The following is a 21624-nucleotide window of genomic DNA, read 5'->3' on the forward strand; positions in this document are numbered from 1 at the left end:
TAATTTATTCAGTATTTGAAAAGTTTGAGAAAAATTGGAATTTCCAAACGAGTGTCTGATCTAAGTACTACTCAACGTTTAAAAATAGAAACTGCTAATACGGGCGCCGTGGCGCCCACGAGATTATAAAACAAAACGTTGGGAATGGGCAGAAATTACAAGGTGTTTCGAAACACGAATAAAATGAAATTAAAATGATGAATTTTTAAAACTCTGCATCGTTTAATCACATTCGAAACCTTGTAACTCTGCTATAAGAAGTCTTGGGATACGTTTGTATATTTTTAAATAGAATTTCAATTTATAAGAATTGGTGTTCATTGGCGCATTGGTGTATGTTTCTATTAATGTATGTAAAAAAAAATGCGTCAGCTTTAATCGCACGAAATATAGTTATCGAGTGGGTGTGAGGCGAATACGCTTATTGTCAAGGAATAATGATAACGAGGTATCCGACCATATGTGAGTATTTTTTTATAATTAATTGTCAACGTAATTATATTCAATCATAATCATTAATTTAAACGAGGACTTATAATTTTTAAAGATACTTCATTATTCGTTATTATTATATTTTTCAGATGGACAGAATTCCTCAGAAATGCATGAATATGCATTTCTAAAAGACAAGTGCGTTTTAATTATGTACAATGTGGAGTGTTTTATATAAATATTTTTATACATTTTGGGCCACATTTTTGCATATGTTGATTTTGTTAAATAACTTTTGTATAATGTATCTTCCTAATTATGACATAAATATCAATCATTGATAAGTGACTTTACAAAAATGCATTTTTCTATACCAGATACGCAAGAATTTATCGATACAGCTGGTAATACATATGTGGTAACTATTTCTGTTGTAAAATATGTGTATAATATAATTAATTAATATTTATTAATTCTATTTATTTTATTTTATTTAAATTGTTTAGGGTTATAACATTCATATAAATGGATTGTTCCATTGTACAGTGAGGTATAAACAGCTGCACAATCTTCACGAACAGTTGACTAAGGATCTGGATGTACCTATTCAGTCATTTCCACCAAAAAAGTTTTTTCCTTTAACGGTAAGCCAGCAAGAAGAGCGCCGTCTAGCTTTGGAAAAATATATTCAGTCGATAGGACAAAATGTTGTGGTCAACGATTCAGGGGTACTGAATGCATTCTTGTTAAATGCTCAGCAAGAAACTATAGGTGGACTATCCAAAAATGAATTCGTGGACATTTTTCTCATGAATGGCTGTAAGATAACAATAAATATTTCCACAGGAGATCATTCTGGAATTGTTTTAAAGGTAATTCTCATTTAATGAACAACATACAGCATGCCAGATTAATTAAAATTTAATTTAAATGTCTTTGTTTAACAGAAAGTCTACAAACATCTTAAGCTACTAGAACAATATCATTTGTATTTTGCATTGTTCATTGTTGCTCAAGATGAAGGTAATAGTGTCTACTGTAAGTGTAATTTTATTGTGCTAATTCGTACATTATTATTGTATATAGTTTGTAATCTTTTTTTCTATGTTACATTTTCAGTATTACGAAAATTACAAGATTTTGAATCTCCGTTTATAACGAACAAACATATACACACTATTGGTAGTAGGATTGTGCTAGGAAAGAATTACTGGGATGTAGGATATGATCTTGAATTAATGAATAATGCAGTAGCAATGAATTTATTATATATTCAAGCAGTTGCAGAAATTCAAAGAGGTTGGATTCTTGTTGCAGATGAATTGAAAGATCATCTGACTACTTTAAAGAGTCATGGGAAGAAAAAAGAAGTATGTTATATCATAATAAAAATACTTTTGATACTTATGGTTTCTGTAATTCTACTATTTTTATTTATTCATCTATTTGAAACATTATTATTGTAGTATCTGGATATAGCGCGTACTTTAAAGTATTATGGGTACATTCAGTTTGCTCCATGTTCTTGTGATTATCCACAATCAGATTCAAAAGTACTGGTTGCTATAGGTAAAAATGAATTAAATTTGCGTACATTATCAGACGAACAACAAAGTGAAGAAATGTTCAAAGTTTCTCGAATGCGTTGCTGGCGAATTACGACTGTACAAAGTGTAAGTAATTATGATAAAAAATGCTATTATATACGTTCATGCTTTCTGTCTGAATTTCAGAGTCTCGAAAGGTGCAACGAAAGTGATGACTTTAGCTTGGAATTATCTTTTGAATACTTAATAGCTAAGAATCAGCTACAATGGATTACAATTACTTCGGATCAAGCTATTTTAATGTCCGTGTGCTTGCAAGCTATGATCGATGAATTACTATTAAAGAATGCAAGTGGCAGTAGAGCTCAGGTTAATAAATAATAATAACTAAATAAAATTTAATATCTTCGCATATTAAATAGTTGAGAATTTATTTCTAGGATTTATCCAGGAAACCTTGGACATATGTTATGAGAGATGGACAGAGTGTTTCAATGGGATCAAGTTCTGATGAACAATCTGAAGAGAATAAAAAAGTGAGCAATTTTAATTATGATACTATTTTTTATATTGCATTTTCTTATCGTTACTTATCCTTTCAGGATGATTGTATCAAGCAGCCTACTAAATCGGAACCGATTATGAAAAGACTTGCGGATAGACTATCAGTGGTAAGAATAAAAAAGTCCAATAACGTTAAAGATAGCGCAAATGGTAACGTTCAAAAGAAACATATATCGGAATGTGATATTATGGAAAATAATGCATTTAACATGATCGGTGATGACGATTTATGAATATACGAAAATAATGTGATAAGACGGTGATAAGGTATGCCTTATAAATATTTAAATAGTTTTATAAAGCTTTTCAAATGATGTTAATATATTTTTGATGACGCGCAATCAAGTGATATAAATTTAGAAAATTCGAAGGATACATTTTTTATTTATATACTAATGACACAACAATTTTATGTGTAGTTTTGAGATGGTTATGCTACTTTTAATGATAATAAAGTACATAAAAACTACAAGCTTTAAGTGCTCGATAAAATTGTAACAATTTTGTTTGTACAAATATTATTAATAATAAAAGTATAATGCCAAGCTTTAAATTCAGTGTAAAAAAAAAACAATTATAAGTGACATAAGCAATGACTATATAATTTTTATTTATTATGATAGAGTTTAGTAATAATTGAATACGAAAGGTGCAATTATTGAATGCAAATGAGTCGTAAGAAAAGAAAATATAAATTTTTATATAATGTACTTACATTTTATTTGACAAAGTAACGAAAGTATCTGATGTAAAAAAAGAAAACTGAAATAAATCGCAGTATGCACAATATTTTATTGTTAATCAAATTAAATACGTAAAAGGCAGTGTCTCTTATTAATAGCTGGAAACAAGGCCAATATTAAAGTCTACTCCCCCATGTTGCTGTTTCATAAAGTTGGGAACACGTATTAGCCTTAAAGTGGTGAAACGTTTTAAGTTCTATCGAACGTGTAATTCTGCAGGAATAAAATTTATTCGTTTCTGTTACATTATTAACGCATATATGTTGATGGAGTCGCATGTCACAGTGAATGGTGCGCTCTATTTTTCATCAAACAGTAGAAATATTACTTTTTTAGATTATAACTTATTTATCTGCTCTTCATGTTAACAGTGGAACCCAACGCTATTATTATGATAATATTGTGTGTTATGGTAGGGCCATATAAAGACTGGATTTAATAATTAATATTCGAATCTCCTTAGATTGTAATGTGCATATTTTCTATATCAAAAATATGTTATTATTCTGTACTGTTATTTTCTAAATAAACAGAAAAGTCAGTTCTGGCTATAGCGTTTAAGTATTATAAATCTATTTCCGCTACTTTTTAAAATAGCCCAACGTCAGCAAAGAATTACTCCACTATGTTGTAGCATTCTCGACAGTACATACATGCGTTACTGTTCTACTGGTACTATGTATACCAACATTCATCGAAATTTTTACAGAAAACACAATGATAACATATTTGATAATCTTACATATGAAACTTATTAAAAAAAAGAAAAAAAAAAAAGAAAGAAAGAAAGAAAGAAAAAATGCATTTCGATAAAGTACAAATTTATATAAATCTATAAATATTACAGATCTTGCCATTTGTGATGATTATTCTCAACAATTTAAATACTGATTTCACGAATTAGCGAAATATTGAAATACGTTCTAATACGGAAGACTAATTTCAGTAAGTTCATTCGTCACATATATTCAACTTTGAGATGTTACCACTCTCATTCTTAGTTTTGAATGGTATAAAAACGCTACCAAACAATCTCAGTAATTTCCATTTACAAAACTTTAAACCTAAGTCATTTGACGTAAAAACGAACGTTACATAACCTAACATTAATATCTGTGAGTAAACTCGTAATAATATCTATGGCAGTAAAAAAAGGAGTAAATTCTTTAACACTTTCTAAAGTTTGCTCACTTACCAGAAATTGTTTTGCAAATAAACAATATGTTAGCGCAAAGGTTATATAAATATATTTTCGGGATGATCTCCATGCATGTATTTCGTATGAGTGATGATACTTGTTAATGTAATATTATGGATAAAATAAATGGCATAATAGGTGACTAGCGTAAGACGAAAACCGAATATCAATTTCATGTGGATCCTCACTGATTTCTTAATAAAAATTGCAAATATGGCATAATAATTCTTCCACTCCCATTGCATTCGATTTCTTTTTGTTTTTTTTTCTCTCTTTGCTTTAGTTTGTAAAGAATGCTGAGGAGATTCCATAATACTTCTATAAGAATAGCATATTTAACAATAGACAGGTAAACGTAATAATAAAAAATTAAGTATAATGATTGTTCACCTAAATCATGTAAAATAATTTACATTGGTGACGTGAGGCTATTAGCTAGTATTAGTTACTCGTTCGTAATTCACAAAGAGGAAGAACATTGGCTTAGAAAGAGAAGAAAATACTTTTAATTGCTGTTACTCTTTTCGTTTGCTAAACACGTAATCGGAAAGTCAATGTTCCTCTCTTTGACGAAGTTAAGGACGAGACGCATAAAATCTATTCATTTATACAACTGTACACCCTTTATCTATCGTCATCACACCTATTTGCATAAAAAAAATTAACCAAACTGTTAGAAGTTCTGCTGACGTTTTCGTTTGGTATCCATGGCGTCAAGAATTGGTTGTCTCTTCGTTTGGTACCTTCTTCTTAGCTCATCGATTTCCCGCTCCATTTCTGCGTCCAGATTAGCCATTCGTTGCTGTAGTTCCTCGTATGAGAGAAACTTCAGCTGCAGGATATGGTTGTTTATCTATATTCAAGTCTTTTATATATGATGCCTCAAGTGGCATTACGTCGATCGATTTTAAGATAAAAGAAACACAGTATTGGAAACCTCTGTGAATTGCTATTAACTTTCTCTAATTGAAGTTTGTTTACTACTTACGAAGTCGAAATCGCGTTCCGCGAAGACATTTTGGAACTTGGATATGTTATTATGAGGTTGCTCTTGTACAGGGTGAGAGATCTGGTTAAGCTGTAACTGTAGATGGCTTTGAAACCTCTGCGATTCTGTCGGGCTTCGTAATTCTAATTTACTTTCATTCTCTGGATTGTGTGCTCCAAGTATTTGTCCATTACCCTAAGGATTAATAATGTAACTTCTCGTATGTTTTAATTTAACATATTAATTTTACCTTTCCTATTTCAGGTGCTTCCTTCTTATCAAAATGATCTAAAAATAGTGGCCGGTATTTCTTTCCGGATTCAACTGACCCTGTATTGTGACCTGTAAACGAGCTATATTAATTTCTCTATTCCTTACTATTTTGTATTATAGTGTAAGATAATTTTTACTAACGTTTCATAGTTGCTTCTGTATCTGTGTCACTATTAATAACCATTGTTCCCAAGTCTAACATTGCAGAAACAAGTGTTCCAGTATCTGGAAGATCATGACTTGGTACTAAGGTTCCTGTATCTTCTGGTAGAGGTTTCATCGTCCCGCTACAGTCTTCTTCATCCTAACGACAATCATTAAATATTTAACGTGGATATTGGTATGTATGAAATACTATTTTCAATCAATTTATTTTTAGTTAAATACCGAGTCTTCTGTTTGGTTTTGATTTTTTATTGCTACATTGTTAATAACATGAGCTCGATGAGCGCTCTGTTTTTCTCGTATTTCGTGAGCATCCGCGATCATTTGACTCAGAATACTTGGCTGTTTTGCATTACCTGTAATGCAAAAGTTGTTTTGATTATCAAATAAAATAGGAACACTTTTAGAGTATGTTAAATATGTCGTTAGATGTTACCTATAAATTCATGATACAGAAGCTCAGTTGCAGTAGCTCTTTCTTCTGGATTTTTAACAAGGCACCTACTGACAAAATCGATAAATTCAGAACTCCACTGGTCAGGTTCCCTAAAGCTAGGTGGTGGTTTAGTCGGTATCATAAATATTGCTCTCATTGGATGTATGTCGCCATACGGTGGCTTGCCTTCTGCCATTTCTAAAGCAGTTATACCCAGGGACCATATGTCTGCAACGCAATCGTATCCAATTTCTTGTATTACTTCTGGAGCCATCCAGAATGGAGTTCCTATGACTGTGTTGCGTTTCGCCATTGTATCCTAGAGGAATTTTTCGAAATTAATTAAAATTAGATTTTAAAATAGAAATAATGATCACGTTATAAAACTTACAGTTAATTGTCCGGCCACTCCAAAATCTGCTAGTTTTGCATGCCCCTCATTATTGAGTAAGATATTTCCTGCCTTAATGTCTCTATGTATCTTTCTTCTCAAATGAAGATACTCTAAACCTTTTAAGGTATCACTGAGGATTGTTGCTATTTCATCTTCCTGTAGCGTCTTTTTCCTTAACCTCATAATATCGCTGACAGATCCAGCTCCACAGTATTCCATTACAATCTGCAAGATTATACCCTTGTGAATATAAATGAAAAATAAATATGGAAACATAATTATGTATCGCGATGATGTGTAAGGTTACCCATAAATCAGTATTTTTAAAGTAGCTTCCATAATATTTAACAACATATGGAGAATCACACTGTTGCATGATGGAAATCTCTTTTATGATTTCCTGTAAGTCTGTATCGACAGGCACTTGTTTGATAGCAAGTACCTGTCCACTTTCTTTGTGTAATGCTTTGTAAACCGACCCATAGGATCTATACAATAAGAAACAGATAATAAAAATATATGGTTTTGTATGTTTATTGGTAAAAAGATTCTTTCAAATGATATCATAGTATTTTTCTTAAATGTTTCTCAACTTACCCCTCTCCTAACTTGCATATTATGTCAAACACTTCTTCAGGTTGTCTTGTTAAACTTTCCTCTGACAACTTTTTTAATTCACTAAAAAGTATACCATAATAAATTTTGAATTGCAGAAATTGGATATAATATTCTCAAGTGTGCAATATATATATATATATATATGTGTATGTATATACATGTATGTAGAAAGTAACGTAGGAAAGCAATATTTAGAGGAAACGTGTACATCCTAATATGATAAATTATATATTGCACAAGATATACTTTTATGGCAAGTATCCATGCTACATAGCAATGCTTTACCTTATACTAACATTTATACGAAAATGTAACGAATAAATAACTATTATAAAATACATCGGTAAGATTTCCAAGATTTAACGTTTCTAAAATTTACTCGAGAAATCGAAAGGAACTGCAAGCTCCATAAATAATGTGGTGAAATTGATAATGCAGGTTAACAAAGAAACAAAGAATCAATACAGTGCGATTGTTTCATATAACAAAAGAAACATGCTAAAGATCGAGGGGCCGCTTCCTTCTAGGTACAAGCAACTACCATTCGTGAGTTGGCGAAGTTCTGGCAGTTTGAAAAACACGAAGTAAAAACAATTAAATACCTCTTCGAAGACATTTTCGCTTTTCGCGTCAACGAGTTCTTACTTGAATAAAAACACCGTCAATATTTACACAAATAACTTAACTTGAATAAAACGGGTATCATTCCGGTTGTAAAAACATAGTCAATTTAAAATAGAAGTGTTACATTTTTGTCAATAAATTAAAGTAACCACACAACCGAAATATCGAAAACCATCGACCATCCAGGGTTGTAGATGGCGGAGTTAACGTTGGTCTCCAGATTCCGGGATGGATTGATGTGTGCGTGCTCGATCATCGTGTTTGCTCGAATTTTCGTGCGTGATGAGCGAGCTGGGCAGAAATAGACATAGAAAATAGAAGCGGATTTCTATTTCGATTCGAGGGATCGCGCAATTTCGAGTAAACAGAACCGTGAAAAGTCGGCTGGCATACGCGCGCTCGACGTTCAAAGGAAATTACATCCTCGAGAAAGGTCCAGATGATCTTCGACCAACCAAGATGCAATTGCGTGTATGTGTGCACCGCGGTTTCCTTGCTTTTGTAAACTGCACTTTAAGCGACGAAGTTGCAGAATAATTTGAATACTATGATGTCGGAAATACATCGATCGTAAACTGTGTTCGTATGTCTCGCGTAGACATTATTCAGTAATTTGTTTGTTTGATTATTGTCGTGCAAGGGAGACGGTTGCGGTATTATTCATAATTAAATATTAAGAGATACATCGTGGTAGCGTCAAGAAATATGGAATAACGTTGAGAGTTGTGGTTATGGGACGGTCGTCAAGAGTCGATGAATTGTAAACGAAGAATAATAAGAATCGATCAGGAAGACTGCAAGAATATGACGTTTTGGGAAAGCTACCTATGAGAGAAGTGTACGTATTCGAATGATTGAGTGGATAGTATTGATTTTAATCCTGCTTCGCGATTCGTATCTGAGCGTTAAGAGTTGTTCGTATGAATAGAACGTTCGTATATCCCGCGTGTTGCGGTTTAGTATCAGCCACGGCCAGCAGATGGCGCGAGCGCTTTCGCATCGGTCGAACAGACGGGAGTTTCTAGGCCCCTGTACGTAATCGCGTGTCCACGCACGGTGAACGCTAGCACTCGTTTGCTAGACGGCCGGCTAGCAAAACGAGTCGATTTCTCTCCTGGTGCGCGATATCGCGGTAAACGACGGTGGAGACGTTGCTCGTCGAGGGACTCGAGATTATCATTGCGGGCGCCGGTGTGGAAAGGGTAGCCCGGTGGTAGAATCGCAACGAAACGACGGCGGCAGCGGCGGCGGCATTGTCCTGCTTGTTTTGTTGTCTCGCGTGAAACGCACAGGTGGAACAGAGAAGAAGCTATCGCGTTGTCGAGGGACCGAAGAGTGACGGAGGAGAGGCGAGACGGTGTGTGTACGGACTGGCTCATGACTGGTCGTTCGCCGTGTACACGACGTGCGCATAGGTGTACCCGTAAAAGAAGACAACTCGAGGAAACGGGAGGCGAGCATAAAAGGTAGAAAGAAAGAGGGAACACGGGTCGGGCGAAAACGAGAACCGTCTCGCCAAGGAAAAGAGAGCGACAGGAACGGTCCGCGAGATAGATAGACGAGACAAGGAGGACGGAAAAAGGTGGGAGCGAAAGGGAAAGACGGAAATAAAGAACGAAAGGTATAAGCCCCCGGTGGTACGACAGGACACGAGGAGGGAAAGACGAGGGAAGGCACCGCACGAAAGCGCGTTAGATCAGTACCGCCGTGATCCAAAATGGCGCTGAACCAGGACGTGGACCAGTTGTCGAAGAGCAACCTCGTAGTGAGGATCGATCAGAACTCGGAATCGGATCTACAGGCGCTCTTCGACAGCGTCCTGAAGCCAGACTCGAAGCGTCCGCTGCAAGTCCCGCTGCGCATGCGCAATCTACCAGATTCCTTCTTCAATCCACCGTCCACGGGTAGCAAGAGTCCCTCGATCTCGCATTCACGGGAGAATTCGGCGGATTCGGCGTTCGGGACAGCGGCAGTCGCCACCGGTGCCGCCCCACCTGGTGGAAACACCACCGGTACACAGGCCACCGGGAATGCCTCCGCCACCGGTGCAAGTGGTAACAGCGGTGGTAGCGGTACGAACGCCGCAGGTGCGGCTGCGGCCGCAGTGGCCGCCGCTGCCGCTGCTGGCCTCACCGTCGCTCATCCTCGCGCCCACAGCAGCCCGGCCTCGCTTCAGCAGACGTACGCGTCCGCTCAGCAGGCGCCTCAGCACGCGCCCCAGCCGCACGCGCGTCACCACCATCACCAGAAGCAACGCAGCTACGACGTCATCAGTACGGTCGACGACCTGGGTCCCCTGCCGCACGGATGGGAACAGGCGCGCACCCCCGAGGGACAGATCTACTTCCTCAAGTGAGTTTTCTTCTATCTCCATCCAAGCCACCTTTTGCTTTCTTACAGAGTACGATGTTTACATTTGCCGTACCGTAATCGCGAGCCGCGCTCGCAATCTACGGTCGTAAATCAGTAATAATGGTTAATGAATAATCATGCGCGATTCACGCTGAAAGATTACAAATTACCTCACGATTACAAATTACTAACGTACCCTTCGTTATCTCCCGGAGTTAGATAGCGATTATTTTCGTAACGATCGTTCGCGGTTACGAGTTACTTCTGTAAATGTAGTGTCATAAATCAGGGATTTGTAATCTTTCGGGGCTACACAAGTACGATCGTTCATTACTTTTAATCGCTAATTACTTATTGACCGTAGTCACGGAATATTGGGTTGTCCGGAAAGTTCATGGCTATTTTTAAGAAAAATTCAAAGGCATATTTGAATTTTGATTTATATTTATTGAATTATATATGTACCATTTTATTCCACAACCTTTCCACCTGTTAAGGAAAGACAAAGTTAATATGTACACATATTATTTGTTTCCAGCCATTCCGATATATTCAGACCCGTACCGCTTACTAAAAATCGGCATGGACTTTCCAGACAGCCCAATACATTTTGCAGCGATACTGATTTTTCCTTGATTCGTGCTTTCCTTGACTCCTTAGCTGTTATTGAATACAATAAGGGGGTGTTTCGAAACAAGAATTGCGGTTACTACTGACGACAGGTTTGACCTTTGCGTGGTATTCGTACTTTTGTTTCATTTCCGTGCGTTCTATGTATACTATGTATACTATGTATACCAAGAACTTGAGAAACCAAAGTTTCGAAAGAAACTTCGCTTTATTTCGCTTATTACCGAAGATTTCCCGCCGAGTAAATGAGATAACGTTCGATAAAGCCCATTTTGAAAGACCGTTTTCGCGAACGTCGCCAACCGGCGATCTTTATAGCCGCCGCCGCCCCCCCCCCCCCCCCCGCACGGTAAATCTGTGTACAAAACTGGCGGCAACTCGGTCGTTTAATCGTCTCGTAAAAACGCGCTTTTACGTTCGCCGAATCACCGGGAGACGTTGATAGGAACGGGAGTACGGACGAGCTGACGTTTCAGAGCCGCTCGAAAACAGGTGTGCGGTTTCCTACATTCGGTTCATGGTTAACTCCTTTCTTCTCGCTTCCATCTAACGACTTTAAAAGCGATACGAATTCAACCGTTCATCGGGGGAATCCATGGACGGTCTTACGACTCGGAACGTTTTCGTCGTCTGTGTCGTTGCGCGCGTGTTGGGGTCCCACATACCTCAAGGCCGTCACCGTCTTTATCGTCCGCCACGGCTCACTCGTCGTCGTTTCTCCGTTCCTCTTCCATTTCTCGACCGTGTCTCTTCCACCTCCATCTTCCTCTTCCACCCTTCTCTCCTCCCGTCTGGTCGGTCGCTCGCCAGAGTATCGTTTGTCCCTGCCGTTCCTCATTTCTCGTCTTTCTCGCGTCCGTCGCCTCTCCTCGTCGATCTTCGGACGCCTACCCGACACCGTCGACCAGCCCGTCTCCTTCCCCCCCGATCCTCTTCCATCTCTCTGGCCGTCTAACCTGATCCACCTGCGCCGTGACTAGGATTCCCACGTGTCACCTGTCGTGGGAAACGCTCCCCGTGTGCTTTGTCGCCTCGTTCGACCTCCTTCCACCCACCTGTCTTTAACCCGGGACCTCGCTACGGGACACGTCTGTTCGGGGTTGATTACACGAAGCATCGGCGATTTCGACCGACGCGAGCATTCGATGCTGGGCTGGGAACCTCGGTCGTGTTCGAATTTTAGCGTAACTTTATCAGGACTTTTGAAACGTACTCGTAAAGGTCGATTCAGACAATACGACACGGACCGTCACGTTCCGGCAACGACACGTACCGGCACCGACACGACAAAAACATTCAAACACACGTTTTAATGGAACTATTCACACTTAACAGACACCGACTTGGACGTACCGTCAACGGGAATAGTGCGAACAGTTCCATTAACACGTTGATCGCCACGTCACCCATATATGGATGACAGTGCTTTTCACTGAAGAGCTCAAAAAATTGATTTCAAAAGTTGTGTGTCAAAGAGAATGAATTTTAATGAAATTCTTGAATTTCGATAACGACACAAAAGTAAATACCGCAATAAATGTTTGATTATGTAGTTGCCAGTAGTTTGTAAACAAAATTTAAACACAGTAGACATTTTCGAGAGTATTTAGTCTGCCAATCGACGTGTTAAAACGCGTGTTTTAATGTTTTGTCGTGTCGTTGTCGGTCCTTGTCGTATAGTCTGAATCGATCTCAAGACATAGAAGATGGGACTTCTTGAGCCAGTGTTTCCTATGTGGGAGGCGCGGTCTCTAAACGGGCGCGACAGAAGCTTTTTAGGTTAGGAAATTGCGAGTAACTTGAACCAGGGATGGCAAAATCCTAGGCCTCGAATAAATCTAAAGTTTGCCGATATATTTGTCTCGTTTCCTCTTTTGAACATTTTCCAAAGAAGGAAACGAGACAAACACATCGGCAAACTTGAGATTTGTTCGAAGCCTAGGGTTTTGCCCATTTCTGATTTGAACGTATCTTTTGTATTCCATGCTATATTTATCGTCACGGTTTAACGGTTTTTCTGGGAACGTCTTGTATCATTTCTGATATTCCACTTATCTTATTTCGTATGTTTTACTTTTGAAAATTTGTACAAATATGTTACTCGAATTTTCTGGATTTTCGGCTTTCTATTACATTCGATTCATCGAGAAGGTTCCTTTAAAAGGGTGTTTTATGTTAAGCGTCAGGTCGAAACGAATAAAAATAGCTACAGTGGGTGTAGAAAGTATTCGTACACCGATGAATTTCCAAAAAAAATATGTAAAATTGTAATTGATTAACTTATTTTTGATAAACAATGACATTCTACATATTCTCGGAAATCTCTAAAATAGATGGAGTACAAAAAAAAAAATAGCTATTTATGTAAGTCGCGAAATTAACAAGAAAAAAACAATTAATCGATAGAAATGTCGAAGCAATAAGTATTCGCACAACTGTTTAATTTTTAAAACTTGATTAAAAAAAGAAAAAGAAATTTACATTAATTTATAAGTATATAATACTTCTTTCATGGGATTTCCTTTTGATTTTATATTTATTCTCTTCTAAGCATTAAATTAACTAAATTATTAGTTATTCAAAGTGGAATCTTTTTCCATTCCTCTATTTACGTTACAAACTCTACTGTAAACGGTTCGTCATAAGAATCGTCCAAATACTTATTGCTTTTATACTTTTACCCACTTTTCGCATCTTTTTTTTTTGTTAATTTCACAAATTATATTAACTAGTAAATGTTGCTTGGACTATATCTATCTTAGAGACTTCCGAGAATATGGAAAATATCATTGGTTATAAAAAGAAAAAATTAAGAAACTACAATTTCACAGAAAAGTTTTTTGGGAAATTGATCGTTGTACGAATACATTCTACATCCACTGTAAGTTTGTTACGATAGGATAAACATAATATAAATTTCTTGGCTATATACCTCGGGTGCAGAAATTCTCTTTTCTTTTTAGGGGGGCGCCTTCCAAAAAGTTGGAAACCACTGCCTTAAGTGATACGCATTGAGTGATCCAGGACGAAATACAGACTAGCAACAGTTTTGGACTAGGGACGTTCGATACTTGTAAAAGTAATAGTTAGTAACTATATATCTCGCATTTACTTCGAAGTCTTTAAGTTAGATTTCGATATTTATATTTAAGACGTCGGAGAAGAAAAAAAGATTAACCGTTTATTTAATGGTAGTAAGTTTAAAAGTAGTAAATCGTTTACGTGGTCGGACGAATCCTGCTGCGATTGTCGACAATAATATTGCCTGTCTTTTCTATTAGTAAACGTTCTTACTGAACGAACATTCCATACGGTTGGCGATATTAACTTGGAATATTTAGAATTAGAAATTAATGTCTAACTTACAATAATAACGATAATTGTAAGACAGTATTAAAACATCGATATTGTAACACCAGGCTAGACGAATTAAATAAATACGCATAGTTGTACGATTTTTTAGTAAGAAAAGAACATCACGCAGTTTCTTTCGACGACGCTCTAGTTATTGTTAATTTCCCGGCGCTATTCGAAAGCGTCATCGCGATCAACGAACGCGATAGCGACTCATCCTGTACTTGGAAACGAAAGATACAAACAGATTATTATTCTACACGAATCTTAGATATTGGCCATCTGAAGTTTTAAAAAAAGATACGAGTAATTACTCGTATCAGATTATTGTTCTACACGCGCGTAGCTTTCGTCCGAAACGGGAGAAAAAAAAAGTACTATATAAATTACAAAGTAATCACACTGGAAATTCCGTGGTTTATTATCTGTGTCTATCTTAAATCTTCTTAGAAGATGGTCGTGCATCGCATCGCAAGAGGACAATTTCTATTTTCCGTAGGATTAATTGGATCCCATTGTCGATTACATTTAATACACGGCCGATATTTCTAACACGCGCGAATTGTAGGAGGAATCGTATTTTTAAAAATCCCCCCCCCCCCGCACGCACGCATCCACCATGCACAGACATCGCTATTTTTTCATGTACGGTCCCCTCGAACACAAGTTACACCGGGTATAGAAAGTATTCGTACATCGATCAATTTCCAAAAAAAACTGTGTAAAATTGTAATTTATTAACTTCCCGATTTATAGGGAAGTTATTATATTTGTCCCCAAAATGGAAAATCGATTTTTTAGCAGATCTCCATGTTTCAAGGTCATTGGAGTCATTTTAGCCTATTTTTAACAAATTGTTCGTGTTTGCGCGCGCGTGTGTGTCTGTGTACGTATGTAAACAAATTTTTCGTTAACGTTTTCTAAAAAACTAATAGCGAGATCAAAATGATCGATGATGGAATCGATGTGTATCAATCTAACTTAGAGCTGATTAGATTTTGTTCTAATTCGGTCCAGTAGGTTTTTAGCTTTTTTAAGAAAACTTAACTCAATAACGCAATCTAGATGGGAGAATATAAATTTATGAGCGAATAACTAAACGAAAATAATATATATACATATATTACTATTATTACATTTGTATGCGTATGTATAACACATGTATACATACAGGGTGCTCCAAAAGTATGGAAACGGTCAAATGTTTCCAAAATGGAACATTTGTGAGAAAAGTGGTTTAGAGAAATGTTTTAGGGTTTCGAAAATTCTATTGAACGATCGTGCCCGTTTGACCTTCAAAGGACCGGCCAAAGTCACGTCAAGGTCAGCATGATTTTTTTAACGGAACACCTCATTTTTTATCATGCACTGTGAAAACTGGCTATGAGACCTTTTCGAAACACTAGTTTCAAACATTTTTTTTATTCGCGATAGATGGCGCTGTAATCGGAAATCGGGAAGTTCCTTGTGTGGCCCGTAAAGGGTCGCACACAAAATAAACATGAACAGCTAGATATATGAATTAAGCGAGCAAGAACAACCCTATTCGTTAACTGATTTTTTATAAACAATGACATTCTACATGTTCTAAGAAATCTGTAGAATAGATAGATTACAAAAAAAGTAGCTATTTATGTAAGTTGAAATTAACAAGAAAAAAACAATTAATCGATAGAAACATTGAAGCAATAAGTATTCGCACAACTGCTTAAAAGTACTTTCCTGGAAATTTGATGTTCCCTAATTCGCACGGAGCAATAAAGTAATGTATAAATACTTATTGCTTCTATACTTTTACCTACTTTTCGCATTTTTTTGTTAATTTCACAAATCATATTAATTAGTAAATGTTGTTTGGACTATATTTATCTCAGAGACTTCCGAGAATATGTAAAATATCATTGGTTATAAAAAAAGACGTTAATAAACTACAATTTCACAAAAAAATTTTCTGATAAATCGATCGGTGTACGAATACATTCTACACCCACTGTACATAAAATCAAAATGAAAGAAGATCTGGAATAATTGTAATAAAATGATCGCAGCTTCTCCGAGCATTTATTTTTAAGCGTTCACAAATAATTATTTTCTAATCCTTTCAGACCTGACGTCCACAATTGAGAACGCAAAATTTTTAAAATTACCGACACTGTCGTTGAATGTTCTCATTTGTGCACACGATAAAAGACCAGTTTTCCTCGAAAACTACGCTATTAGAATTTTCTTTTTTATTGATCGGTGTACGAATACATTCTACACCCACTGTACGTGTTTTCCAGCGATTCGAACAGGCGTTACACTTTCCTTCAGCTTGTTTGCCTCTCGACTCCTGATAGCGATTTCGTGCGATCGATGTCACGTTTGAGATATACCGCCGCCAATCGATGCCTCGCTCGATAACAGGTATTCTCGGGGACACGGTCAGAAAGAGGGGCCCCAACGAGGGGGCGTTCATTCAGTCACCTTGTACCGCGAATATTCATCGTCCCCGTTCGCTTTCAACGTTCGTTTATAAAAGCCGATTGAAGGAGGGCTTCCGTTCTCGTCCCGCTGGTCTCTATTGTTCTCCGTCGGTTTCCAAGTATTTCTGTCTTCCTCCACCTTTTTTTTTTTCTCCCGTCTGTTTATTTGCGAACGGAAGAACGGTTCACAGAGAAGACGGAAAAAACTCGAGAAGCTCCTCGTCCCTCCTCCGTGCACGCGTCCTCTTTCAACGAGGGGGGAGGGTGGGGGGGTGGGCTTACCTGGGCTTAGCCGTTCGAGAGCCGTCCATTTCTGTCTCACCTGCGAAATCCTTCGCGGTCAGCCCTTACCTGACGCTGAAAATCGTGAGAACTCGCACGGGGCGGGTTCGACTCTTTTCGGCGATACCGAGAACTCCGTTCCCGTGAGAAAATCCGTACTTTCTCAAACATGTTTTTTTTTATTTTTTTTTTTTATTTTTTTTTAAATAGAAATATAATAATAGCGTCGCTGTTAGAGATTTCCAAATATTTTTCAGAAGATTGTTTTCACCTCGAACTCGAGCATTTTTAGAGTAAGCCAGAACTTATCTCGTCTCTGCCGATAATAGGCTTTTCTAAGATTAACGTTTCGGTTAACCCTCGGACCACGTATGCGCGGCCATGTTCCAGAGCTCTCGCCGTTTTTCGTTTCGGAAGAAACGAGACGTACAAATATTTAGATTACAATGAGATTATATAACCTACGTATATACAGGGTGTCCCAACAATGTTGTAACACTTTGAAAGGGGTGGTTCGGGATGTGATTTGAAACAACATTTTCCTTAGCGAAAATGTTGTCCGAGGCTTCGTTGAGGAGATATTAACGGAAAACACTGACCAATCGGAGCACGAGTATGCCGGTGGAACGTAAGCTACGCGCTAAGCGGCAGTGCTCATTCGCTACCGCGGCCGCTCCAACGGTATACGCGCGCTCTGATTGGTCAATGTTTTCCGTTAATATCTCCTCAACGAAGCCTCGGACAACATTTTCGCTAAGGAAAAAGTTGTTTCAAATCACATCCCGAATCACCCCTTTCAAAGTGTTACGACATTTTTGGGACACCCTGTAGACTTATTTATGTTCAACGTTGCCCCTTTACGCTCATTAACACCAAAATAGGACAAAATATTCACTGAAATTTAATATAAAAAAATAAATCAACAATATGTTTCTTGTTCCCCTGAAATTTCTCAGAATTCACGCGTCGAGGATAAATTTGAGAAACGAGGAATCGCCGTGTTCCTGTTCTCTTTCTTATCGTCGCGTTAATCCGTCGGCAAACGGCACGGCGAGGCTTTGGAGGTCACGTTATCGAGCGGGATCGCTCGAGACCGATTCCTTCCAGGGAAATCGGTTGCGTTTCCGTTTACGTTGGCTCCGTGTTTTCCCGCGCGGACGCGCGCGATTTCCACGTGAAACTCGAATGGGACATTAGCCGCGACGAGATGCTATCGCGAAAGTCGTAAAGCTTCCCTGATTTGTCGCACGGCGTCGTTTACGAGCCCTCGACCTTACCTTTCCGCGCCCGGCGTTCATTAATTGGAATTTAATCGCTCGCGACGCTCTCCTCTGTTTTACGAAGTCCTTGGGACAAATTGTTACGTAAAAACGTAACGGGATATATCTGTCGATGTTTCGACGTAGCTCGAGGAGCGTAGAATTTCAAACGAACTTCCTAAATACGCTTTACAGTTACGGGAAGCTACGAACGCGCCTTTCCAGACGCCTTCTTCCGACGCGCCAGGAGCGAAATTCTTATCTGGACGAACGACTCGAATGAGGAGAGATAAAGAATCAAAATTCGAATTTGGACAAATAGATTCGTCGATCGAAAAAGCAAAGTATGAATACGGGTTATCAGGAGGGTCAGATTTACTAATATTGGTTCGTTACAATATTTATTATTCTACGTAATTACGTCTAGGCTGTGGATTTTATGCATTTATTACGTACAGTAACATAGATACCGCTCCAAAAATATACAAATATGTATGTTGTATATGTTCGAGAATTATTATAATGATATTGTTATTTTCAAACTGTTCTCTGTACCGTTAACCCAAGTCTCAACATTACCTTACTGTAATTGTTATAATTGTATTAGGTTGTCCTAAAAGTTTCTTTCGCTTTATTATTAAGTAATACATGCACAATAGTTTACGTTTTATGTTACATTACTGAATTGTGCACGATTCATTCTGCTCCATTACTGTTACAACATGAATATCTATGAAATTAGATTGTCTATTTATATAAACACGACCACGTAAAATAATTGAGTGCAACTCGCGAAAGAAACTTTCGGGACAAACTAATAATAATACTACTACCAAACTACTTAGATAAATATACGTACGTTATAATGGTCACCGGGTTAGGACTAGGTTTATGCAGAATTAGAGAGACTAGATCGAGATCATTAATAATTTCTAGACTGCTGATCTTCATGCATTTATAGGAAATTTTAATGTTGTGCAAAAAACTAGAAAATGCAAACAATATGCAAGAATATAAAAAAGATTGAAAGTAAAGTTCATGTTGTAACATTCGCAGAATAAAATAATTTCCTATTTAGGTTCAATCTTTGTAGGCACTTTCGCGACGATTTTATTTTGCATAGAGATTCGCAGTTTAATAATTTCATACATAATAATGAAATGGTGATTAACCCTTTGCGCTCGTTTGGCGCCTCCAGGGCGACATATGAAATTTAAAAGTGATTTCTTGAACGTACAATATCAATTTTACTTATTTCAGAATACAGCTAATTATTAATTGAAATAATAATACATCGAGCCACGAATGTTCGTAGTCGTTTCTATTCGAAGTAGAGTTTTTGGTTTTACACAAATTTATTATAAAAACGGACTCGGACATGATTCTATAAAAAAATGTCTCGAGTGAAAAGGATTAACGTCTTCTACTATTCGAATAAAATAGCGCCGTGGCTCGTTCCACGAAACCGTCGATGGACGGTTACGTGGTCAGTGTTTTCCCCGTGAAATGCGCTTTTTAGTCGAAGTTCCCCCCGGTTCGTCCCGCGTCCCGTCGTCTATATGCAATGCAGGAAGTTGCGCGAAAAGGTAAACGAAAAGAAAGGAGCGCCCCGTCTAACGATTGTTTACCCGCGCGCGTATATAACGACGAGTTTATCGAGTTACATGTTCTCGCGGTCGCGATTAGTTTATGGCTATCCGATCTCGCGGTGTGATCCAACGTAAATATTGTTCGATCGTTTTGCTGGCTACCACTGAGCGTTGAATTATCGTCTGGCGATGGAGGAGAAAATGTACGAGCGTTCTTTGTAGACTCAACAGTCAACGCAGCCAATTCAGAGAGATTTCGCATTGTTTTCGACATTTTCCAGAATTAATGAAATAATAACTCGCTTTATCGTAATATTTATTTAGAAATAAGTACAACGTGGAACATGTGGGGATAAGTGCGGTCCGCGAGCACTCGAAGGGGATAGAGTGAGGGAAGCTGGTGGAGCTCCGGAGCTTGGCTTGGTCTCGCTTGCTTCAACTAGTTTCGTTTTAATTTCTGTTAATGGTGCTTGTCTCGGGACGCCCTGCACATGAAAATTGACGTTTCAGAATGTAGATATAGGTCACGTTTCGACGAAAAGAAAGGAACACGTGGTCACTGATAAATGTTAGACAAAATATATTTATTAAGTGTTTAATCAACCGCAACAAAACAAAAATATATACCGCGTCTGCGGATCCACCTCCGTAGATCAATACTTTTAATAAAAAATTGGAACAATAACCTTTTACTACTTATCACCACTTATCTTCAATAGATGACGAAATTAGGCAAAGAGGCGCGGCGCGTTTAAATCTTGTGTGATGCTTCAAGAAACGAATGCAACCCTATACAGAGGGCGGGGAGGGGGGGGGGCGAAAGTTACGTTGGGCCTGGACATGTGTTTATTGCGTCTAATGAGCAATACGGGCCTGAAGTGGCCGCGAGAGTTTCTCGCTCGCGATGCTCGTTGTAAAAGAAGTGCAGCCAACCGCGAGCGCGCGGCGGTTGTGTTGTATTATGCGGTAATGACTGCCGTGTCTTTTCTCTCTCTCTCTCTCTCTCCTCGCCCCTGGCCCCGCTTCTCTTCTCTCTTATTCCTCTTCTCGCCCGTTCGTCCAATTACCTCTGGCCGTCTCTCGGGAGAGCTTTTGGATCTTATCCAGAACCGGGACTTATTAGAATCTAATTTGCGTAATTGAAACGTGATTCGAGCCGCGGACAAACCGACTCTTTGAAATCCTTCTAGGAAGCGTCGCCTCGCCCCGTGGAACGTTACTGTCGATTCTATATTCTGCCGCGAATAAGCGAAAAACGAGCACAGGGATACCGTAAACTATTAACGCCTTGAACGTCGCCCGAGACATCGGTGACCCGCGATATTTATTAGCTGGAGCGGTTTTCGTTGGCCGGACTTCTAGGTCGTCTTTCTTCGTTTCGGGACGATCCTATTTCGCACGTTCGCGCCGGCGCTGCTATTCGTGTTTCTCGCCCGCGGGGCGGCGCGGTTGGACACGCCGTCCGATAGGGGCGCGCGCGCGAGCCACCGGTGGTACGCGCCGGCCGAGGAGGGAGTCGAGCGCGAGCCACCGGTGGTACACGTCGGCGTGAAACGTGTTCATCGGTAACTGGAGGAAGGAAATAGGAATGATTGACGGAGCTCTTCGAGGGCTACTTTTTGTTTAAAGTAATATTTATCAAAATTGATCGACAGCAGTAGTTTCTTGCGCACATGCGACGTTTGCTTGGAAGGGCCACGAGTCGTGGCCC

At 38.4% G+C, this 21624-nt stretch overlaps 3 protein-coding genes across 8 annotated transcripts in view; 2 read left to right on the top strand and 1 right to left on the bottom strand.

The window, feature by feature from the left end:
* The first annotated feature begins 96 nt into the window (after positions 1-96).
* Positions 97-4075, top strand: LOC128895635 (sorting nexin-17). 2 transcript variants are annotated; one of them, XM_054158388.1, is made up of 9 exons: positions 97-462; positions 582-850; positions 939-1304; positions 1380-1470; positions 1552-1802; positions 1899-2105; positions 2166-2348; positions 2420-2515; positions 2582-4075. In XM_054158388.1, the coding sequence occupies exons 2-9, from the start codon at positions 791-793 to the stop codon at positions 2774-2776; spliced, it is 1449 nt and encodes a 482-aa protein (XP_054014363.1). In that variant the 5' UTR covers positions 97-462; positions 582-790; the 3' UTR covers positions 2777-4075. The 2 variants fall into 2 exon arrangements, with proteins under 2 accessions (XP_054014363.1, XP_054014364.1); XM_054158389.1 differs by having other exon boundaries at positions 97-448.
* Positions 3217-8181, bottom strand: LOC128895634 (serine/threonine-protein kinase 3). 2 transcript variants are annotated; one of them, XM_054158386.1, is made up of 10 exons: positions 7961-8181; positions 7338-7418; positions 7048-7228; positions 6738-6965; positions 6347-6665; positions 6133-6266; positions 5887-6049; positions 5723-5814; positions 5473-5667; positions 3217-5337 (listed from the first exon to the last, which is right to left on the bottom strand). In XM_054158386.1, exons 1-10 carry the CDS (start codon positions 7972-7974, stop codon positions 5158-5160), a joined length of 1587 nt encoding a protein of 528 aa, XP_054014361.1. In that variant the 5' UTR covers positions 7975-8181; the 3' UTR covers positions 3217-5157. The 2 variants fall into 2 exon arrangements, with proteins under 2 accessions (XP_054014361.1, XP_054014362.1); XM_054158387.1 differs by having other exon boundaries at positions 3217-5316; positions 7961-8180.
* Positions 8182-8412: 231 nt separating this feature from the next.
* Positions 8413-21624, top strand: part of LOC128895636 (transcriptional coactivator YAP1) — a 35722-nt gene continuing 22510 nt past the window's right edge. For 2 of the 4 annotated variants that reach the window (XM_054158392.1, XM_054158391.1), the window contains exon 1: positions 8415-10334. In XM_054158392.1, the coding sequence (XP_054014367.1) occupies positions 9700-10334 (635 nt within the window). In that variant the 5' untranslated portion in view covers positions 8415-9699. Of the gene's footprint in view, positions 10335-21624 lie in introns of all 4 variants that reach the window. The other 2 variants (XM_054158393.1, XM_054158390.1) reach the window with 2 other exon arrangements.

The sequence above is a fragment of the Hylaeus anthracinus genome, unplaced genomic scaffold, assembly GCF_026225885.1.
Source record: "Hylaeus anthracinus isolate JK02 unplaced genomic scaffold, UHH_iyHylAnth1.0_haploid 5, whole genome shotgun sequence".
Classification (NCBI taxonomy): Eukaryota; Metazoa; Arthropoda; class Insecta; order Hymenoptera; family Colletidae; genus Hylaeus; species Hylaeus anthracinus.